General features: G+C 41.5%; 2 protein-coding genes across 3 annotated transcripts in view; one reads left to right on the plus strand and one right to left on the minus strand.

Moving 5' to 3' along the window:
- mnat1 (MNAT CDK-activating kinase assembly factor 1) overlaps positions 1-1,252 on the minus strand; it is a 57,132-nt gene extending 55,880 nt beyond the window's left edge. The window contains exon 1 of one of the 2 annotated variants that reach the window (XM_015374233.1): positions 1,093-1,252. The gene's annotated coding sequence lies outside the window, so the exon portion shown is untranslated. The remainder of the gene's footprint in view (positions 1-1,092) is intronic. The other variant, XM_015374232.1, reaches the window with a different exon arrangement.
- Positions 1,253-1,287: 35 nt separating this feature from the next.
- On the plus strand, positions 1,288-7,839 carry six4 (SIX homeobox 4). The gene is made up of 3 exons (XM_015374231.1): positions 1,288-2,158; positions 3,448-4,148; positions 6,138-7,839. Exons 1-3 carry the CDS (start codon positions 1,425-1,427, stop codon positions 6,749-6,751), a joined length of 2,049 nt encoding a protein of 682 aa, XP_015229717.1. The 5' UTR covers positions 1,288-1,424; the 3' UTR covers positions 6,752-7,839.
- The last annotated feature ends 552 nt before the right edge of the window (positions 7,840-8,391 follow it).

Consider the following 8,391-nt stretch of genomic DNA (forward strand, 5'->3'; position numbering starts at 1 on the left):
ATCTATCTATCTATCTATCTATCTATCTATCTATCTCCATCCATCCATCCATCCATGCATTTTATATTTATATTTTAAAGAAAAATATATCAAAGTGTTATTTCCAGCAGGATGTTTTGACTTAACTAATTTAATCTTTAATTATTAACTCCATTAGAATACAATGTTTATTTCAATGTAAGGTCAATGTTGGATTATAAAAATGATAAAATTGCAAACAGAAATTGTAAAGGAATAATTATTAATTGTTTTGGATGGATTTTATCTAAGATTGTTTTCACAAGTGTCTGATAGGTGAGGGAAACTTGATGTTAGAGCTTAGAAATGAATTTTCCTTCATACAGTTTATTTATAGTTCATAAATGATTTTACTACAGTTAAATATAAAACCTATTTTATCATATGTTGCAGTATGTTGATTTTATAGACTGAATATACATATAGCTCATAAAAAAATCTGTTTTCATCATCTAAAAAAAAAGTGAAACATTAGACTGTGTAAATATGCTTTTTTAAGTAACTGTTAATATAAACAGTTACAAACAGACTGTATTGTGGATTTACTGATTGTTTATTGAAACATTTAAGGTGCCTTCCTTTATGCATGAAGTATGTTTAAATGAAGAGCTCTTTATGGGGATTTTTGTAGAGCCTGGTGATAAAATATCACCCCTGAAAGCATTTTGTTTGACACTTTGGTTAAATTGGCAATTTGAAAAACAAAAAAGGTGAAGATGGTGGTTTTGCAGAAACTTATTTTAAAATGCTTTAGAGATCTCATGTGCTCGTTTAGAATTTGTTTTGTTTTTCCACATTTTGATTTGTTCTCGTCTGAGGCCAGCAACATAAAAAGTACTTACAATAACAATGTGCAAATGAAGAATAAGATTGAAATCAGTCTTTTTTTTTTTTTGTGATGTTTTGTTTGTATTTTCTTTAGAGAAATTTAATGAGAGCACTCCCATATTTCCCCTTGGATTTCTCTGCCTTGATGTGGGTATAAAACACTTTTGTGCATACCTTCATGCAATACAGCTACTGAGAACAGAGGCCACAAGAACTTCCCGTTCCCACGATCCCAAAAGCACTCACCTTGCACAGGTGAACACCGGGAATAAAGCCTTGCTGGAAGCTCATTGACTGACAGCTGAAAGCCAAACATTCGCGCATGAATCGCGCTTGCTCCTCCCTCGTGGGGCCCTTAGCGGCCAATGGCGTGGCTCTCCTTCAGATAGACCCCAGCGTATCTCCCTCCAGCCCCAGTCCCCTCAGAGTAAAAGTCACGTTGGAAGGAAGAGGGGAGAGAGATATCTGCTTACAGCTGCTGTCAGATATCCGATCGGGTTCGCATGGCGAGGAGGTAACCTGATCGAACGGGGAGGAGTGACTCTACCAGGGAAGGCTCGAACAAAAAAAAAAAAAAAATGTCTTCTTCTTCTTCTGGAGAGGTCACGGCGGTGAATGACATCAAGAGGGAAAATGTGAAGGAGGTGGATACGCGGGAGAGCATCAAGCTGGTGGCGCTGGACGCGGTGGAGTTGTCCATGGAGCGCACGGCTCCCAACGCCGACGCGGTGCGCACGGAGCTGCTGGTGAGCGCCGCTTCCTCCCTGGCTTTCTCCCCGGAGCAAGTGGCGTGCGTATGCGAGGCGCTGCAGCAGGGGGGCAACGTGGACCGGTTGGCGAGGTTCCTGTGGTCCTTACCCCAGAGCGACCTGCTCCGCGGCAACGAAAGCATCCTAAAAGCCCAAGCCCTAGTTGCCTTCCATCAAGCTCGTTACCAGGAGCTCTACAGTATTTTGGAGAATCATAGTTTCAGTCCGTCCAACCACACCTTTCTGCAGGAACTTTGGTACAAGGCCCGGTACACGGAGGCAGAGAAGGCGCGGGGGAGACCCCTGGGCGCCGTGGATAAGTACCGGATCCGGAGAAAGTATCCTCTCCCTAGGACTATCTGGGACGGTGAGGAGACGGTTTATTGTTTCAAGGAGAGGTCGCGGAACGCTCTGAAGGATCTCTACAACCAGAACAGGTACCCGTCTCCAGCCGAGAAACGGAATCTGGCCAAGATAACCGGACTCTCCTTGACCCAGGTCAGCAACTGGTTCAAAAACAGGCGACAGAGAGACAGAAACCCGTCTGAGGCGCAGTCAAAAAGGTAAGGGAACAAAGGAGAAGAACATTTACATTCGTCTCTCTTCATCAGACTTTTAACTGGTGGAAATGATCTCTGCGTAAAAGGCGCATCATATAAAATGAAGTTTAAAAATGTTGAGCAATAACTCAACATACCTTTATTGTGTATGCTGGAAGCACATTTTACGCCCCGCGCAGATAACTGGTGCGTAAAGACGCAACAATAACAAAACTGAACCCTATAGTACAGACAGTGTAGCGAATGAGTGAATTATTTACTAGTTATGGTTAAAGAACAGAAAAAAGCTTAAGCAGCACGCTTTTAATGTTTTGAAATATGAAGCTGTTGCCGTTCGTATCCGGTTTCAAGCGAAGCGGAGAGTCATGGAAACCAGAGGCAACCAAATATCTTCAAGCCTCAGAGATCCGGCTGACAGGCAGGCAGGCAGGCAGGAGGGGAAGGTAACTTTGATGAACGAGTTCAAAAGGCAACTCTGGATGAGCCTGTGCCTGAACGCACAGAGATCAGAACATAAATTATTTTCATGTTAACCCTTTCTTTTTTTCCTGGACTAAAAGGATCTCAGAGCTTCCATCAGCTGCGCTTCATCTCATAATCCCACACACACACACACACACACGCACTGAGATGTGAGGGTTGGTCTTTCATGTTTTTTTTTTTTTTTCTTGCATTGTGTGAACAAAGATGACGCACACCTGGTGAAGGTGACCCCTTCTATCCACCCCCCGCCCCCACTTTCACAAAGGGGCAAAATTAGTAATGTAAAAATGTCTAGAACCTGTGGATTTCCTCGGAGGGGCCCACATGCTTTTTTTTTTTTTTTATGGCGGTTGGTTGTGCGTGTTCGCGGGATGGGAAGGTGGGGTGGGGGGTGTTGAAGCAGCTGTTTTAATAAGGCTTTTTTTAAGTGATAAAAAGAGAAAACAGAGCTATTGAATTAGTTTTAGTTTCGTTGAATATATGTGTTTAAAACTGGACATGTGGATTTTAGTTTTACTTCGAAGCCATGGAAGCCGTTTGTTGTTGCCTTTTGTCGACAGAATTTATTGCACCAAATGGTTACAAGGTTGGTGCTGCTGTCAGAGCAGCTCTCTATGAGGTAGAGAGGGCCCCACGTCCACAAACAGACTGCTATTCAGCTCTGCAATAAGATGGAGTCTTTCCTTATTGTTTCCCAGAAGAGAAAAATCTTTCTAATATAAATAAAAAATTCTCTATTCAGACATGAACTGAGCTTTTCTTGTTATTTGTTTTGCAACCCATCTTTTTTATTTGCTCTTACTCTGCAGTGAGTCTGATGGAAACCACAGTACAGAGGATGAGTCCAGTAAGGGACAGGAGGAGCTGTCCCCTCGTCCTCTTTCCAACTCTTCGGATGGAGTGATAAACCACGGGAGCCTCCCAGCTCAGACAGGAGCTCTGGACGGTGGAGTGGTCATCCAGCAGATTGGTGACATCAAGATGTCCACAGGATCCGGTGGTGGTGGGGTCTACAATGGCAGTCTGGCAGCCAATAATACTTCCCCTGCCGTGTTTCATAATGGTGGCTCATCCTACCTTCATTCACCTGGAAACATTCTCTTCAACGGCCTCAATCTGGGCATCCAGCCTCTGGCTTTCAACCCTCTGAGGCCGCCCAGCGGCGTGCTTCTGGGGGGCTCTGCGGGGGACATGCACATGCAAACAGGCCAGGAAAAAGGAGTGATTGGTGCCGAGGAGTCCGCCCTGCACTACTCCTCCTACACGGGCTGTGTTAATGGGTCGGAGGTGAAGCTGGAGGGGGTTCATACCATGGCGGACCAGAATGGAGGCTCCTCAGTCCTCACATTCAGCTCACCGTCAGGGTCTCTGCAGCTCGGTGGCTACAGCCTGGTCCAGGTACCGAGTGGAGTCCCTGACAGCGATGGCAGCTCCTTGCTTAACACCGATGTAGGTCTTCCTCCCCTACAGCTGCCGTCTGCTTCATCTTCCTCCACAATTACACAACAAGGTGAGCTCTTAACAAGTGATCAATTTAAAGAGGTCATTTTATAGTTGTTTTTAATTGTAAAAAATATGCAGAATTTATAAGGGTGTTGTAATGCTATTAAATTGGATTAGTCAAGCTTTAATTCGTTTTCTGGCAATTATTTTATAAAAATCTTCAAAATACTTTTACTTTTAAATATATATGCTTATGCTGTCATTTTTAAAATATTAAAACCAGTTTTCTTTTTTATCTGTTAGAGAAAAGCAGTAAATATTAGTCTAAATCTCTTCAACAACCATTAAAGCAACGACTCTTACTTATAACAGTCATATCTAGTTAATTACTTATAATCTTACCCGAATCATGAATAACACTGGCCCTGAAAGTTTTAGTCTGCACATAAAAAGATTTAACTGGAGTTAAAACCTGAGAACAAATTTATAATAGGTCAGTATTGCTTTATATCCTCCTGCAAACCTCTGTCAGCCATCTCAGCTGTTGCCACCCAATATATCAAAGCCACCTCATTAGTCGGGCTGCAGCAAAACATGATGCACAGATGAAAGAGAAACACACAGACATTCATATTTCTAGAAGCGGTGATCTGTTCAGATGAATAAAAACACATCACTCATCATCATTAATAGTGTTGATCTCCAGAGAAAGCAATGGAGGTGTGACTCATTTGGACTGAAACACTGAAACAGGGGGAAAAGAAATTACAGCACTTAATGTGACATAAAGCAGAGAACCGAGAGCAGAACCCCTCCTACCCAAAAAAACAAGAGAATTACAGCTTCCATTTGAGACGGGCAGAGTAGAGCATTTGTTCTCTGGGTCACCATTGGGTCGGGCAGAAAATGCAGCAAGTGTTTGGGATGTGCAACAGTGACTCTGAGAAGAAGGTCTGTGCAGATTGTGACACCAGTAGATTTTCATCAATAAATCAGTAACCATATTATTGCTGCACCAAACCCTTTAAATTTAAAACAAATAACACAGCTCCATGAAATTTAATGTGTTTCTGTTTTCATCATTTACATGTCTTGAAAAATACATGAAAAATACAAAAATGTTAATTCCTCACTGACTTCAAGCAGGGCAGCTTCTTTCATATTAAGGATTTTAAGCAGATGTCAAAGCAACAGAGAAACATCCTTGTTTTCTTGTGTTTTCCTGCTGTTTTTGTATGAACTGTATTGGTTATTGCATGTTTTAACAATTTTATCTTGTATATTAATTTTGTTATATATTAACAAAGTTAATCTGTTTGCTTAAACGCAATATAACAAAGCAGGTATGCGATATGAAATCCACTGAGAGTTAAACAACAAAAAGAAGGAAAATGATCTGGTTTAGCTGCACTGAAAGAAGTTTAAAGTAAATATCTACGCACACTGACATAAGCGATTTCTTTCCCCCCCTTATTGTCTGAAATATAGCTAGGATTACTAAATTTTTTTTTTTAGTTTTCCAAATTCCAGAATGAGGTTTGTCTTTTTTCTTTAGATTGAGAATCGATGAGATCAGCGTCTCTTTATACAATTTGGGAAAGCCCAGATGATGTTACATTGAAAGCTTCTGATAGATTAACCTTATGGATGGAGGGGGGGTAGTGTTTTAAACAGCAACAGCTACAAATGTCTACATTAATAAATGGACACTCTAACTTGATCAGTACCATGGACTTGCATATGTTGACCTTGCAGCTGTACCAGGACAGTTGCAGCTAACATTAGTTCTGGTATTGGAGAGGTTTTCAATGAATGTACATGTAGGCTTGGATTGCAATGTGCTGCTACTTTGACCTTAGGATGCTAAAAGAGAGTTTTATTCTCTTTGCATTTATTCTGGTGTTTAGCAAATATCCATTATTTTTGTTATCCTTACTCCTTAAAACAGGAAACATTTCAAAGATGCATGTCAGATGGGAACAAATGATGGTTTAGTTTTTTAGATATCTGATTTTGTGTTCACTGTTTCGTTTCTTTGTTTGTTTGTTTTTTTCAGGTAGCATGTCTCTGAACAACGCAGTGGTAAGCTCATCCAGTCAAGACTCTTTCCAGCCACAGGACAAGCTGACTATGACATCCTTGCACCACAACACCGTTCTCTACAGCATGAGCAACCAGACTCCAATAAAGAAGGAACCTCTGGATGGAGGCATTTACTCCTCGTACCACGGCGGGCTCCACCTGGACCCCAGCGGTCAGATCAGCTACACCGGCAGCGACTCTGGGCACATCTCCTCCAGTCATGGCACCACTTCCACCACTGACGTCACCCCCATCAGCTCATCCAGCTCTGAGCCAGAGGTCTACACCACACTCACCAACAGCACGCCTCTGATGGCTCAGACGGACCCAGACGCCCATCATCACCTGCAGCCGGCTGAGTTCCTCGGCACACATGAGGTGCACCGAGGGGCCCCATCCTCACACCTACTGGGCCCCGGGATGAACAGTGACTACATGAACATTTCAGAGAGCAAGTCGGACATTTCGGGGCCTGGGGGGATGAACGAGATGGTACGGGCGATGTGCGGGGAGCTGGAGGCTGCAGAGGGGAAGGAGCTAGCCAAACTACAGACTGTGCAGATGGACGAGGACATGTCCGACCTTTAACCTCAAACTCTGAAGCACTCACATCCACCTGAGCAGTCATACAATGAATATTTTTACTATTCAGTGTGTGTGTGTGTGTGTGTGTATTTGTGTGTGTGTGAGTTTTTAAGCATTGATTTCCTTTAAATTATTTGTTTTTATTTGAATTTTAAATGCACTCTAGTGAGAAAGGAGCCATGTAGATTGACTGCTTCAGCTTATTATGAAAATGTAAAAATAAAAGAGCCTGTGGTGTGTCTAAAAAAGCCCCCGTTTGTGAGAAGAAACACTGAGACTGCTCTGGCCGATAGGAAGGAGTCCCTGCATGAGTTTAGGCTCCGTTTAAAAGAGCATTTTTTATAGACAGCACCTGCTACTTCCTGTTGAGTGGATGTGATCTGCAGAAGCAGGTGCTGGAATTCCTCGGGTCATGTGACCGGGATGTTCCTCCAAACCAAATGCGTCATGTGGGTTGAAACAAAAAGGTCACTCTGGAGTGGGGAAGAGGGAGAAAGCTTTAAGTTGAACAGCTTTACTGAAGGACTAAAAGGAATCGGTTAACCAACACAGAAAAGTTGCTGATTAAGGAAGAATTTTCCTTCAGGGAGCACTTTAATTGCTTTGAAAGCTTCTCAAGTCAATGCAAAATGCTGCTTTTATGCTTTATAACACATTTAAAACCTTGACTGGAAGAGTAAAGTTAAATGTGCCTTTCTGCAGCTAAAAATACCCAATGGTTCTGTTTTGGCATTTGCACTACCACCATGACATTACAATGTTTGAAACAACCCCTGAGCTGGACGTTTGTCATGTGTGACACGTCCAGAAGAAATGCCCACTATTGCAGCCCTGTCTCCTGTTTCCAGTCCCATCATCAACTCATGACACGGACACATAAATGATGACGTCTCTCATTCTGAGCTGTTTATAACCCAACTGCTCGCAGAATCAGGGTTCCTATGAAGTCTGAAAAAATTTGGAATCAGATTTTGTTATTTTTTTTCTGGTCTTGATAAGAAAACAAAAACAAAGGAAGGGTTGTTTTTTGTGTATTGAATTGCCTAAATGTAGAATTTTTCTTTTGTATCCTCTTTTTCCTTCTTTTCCTTTCTTCCATTGCTCCTCAGTTTTTTTTCTTAAATCATTGTTTTAAAGGTTCAAGAAAACAAATCTCCTCTTTTGAAAAAAGATTTTGAAAGGTCAAAATCTTTTTTGACATTTTTCTTTTTATGTATTTTTTGTCTATAACTTTCTCTCCTTCCTTATGTTTTTCTGTCTTCAATTTTGTTTCACGTTATTAATTTTTCCATTGATTTAGTCATTGCGTTCTTCCTTTAAACCTTTATTTTCCTAATCTCCTTCCTTCCTTCCTTCCTTCCTTCCTTCCTTCCTTCCTTTTGTGTCCTTCATTTTTCTTTCCTTTTGTTCTTCTTTCTTTTATTGTGTCCCTTTCTACATCTGTGTGTCCTCCCTTTATCTCCTTTTCCCCTTGTATCCTTTGTCCCTTTCTTCCTGTTTCTGGTTTTTCCAGTTTCTATTATTAGAGCTTACATGGTAGAAAATACATACTGACCTTTTGCTTTAGAATTACTGACAAACACAAAAGACTGAAAAACTCTGTATAAATGAATCTAGAAATTTTTTTATTTCTTTATGAAAAA

This window comes from Cyprinodon variegatus, unplaced genomic scaffold (genome assembly GCF_000732505.1).
Source record: "Cyprinodon variegatus isolate N-32 unplaced genomic scaffold, C_variegatus-1.0 Scaffold99, whole genome shotgun sequence".
In the NCBI taxonomy this organism is placed as follows: domain Eukaryota; kingdom Metazoa; phylum Chordata; class Actinopteri; order Cyprinodontiformes; family Cyprinodontidae; genus Cyprinodon; species Cyprinodon variegatus.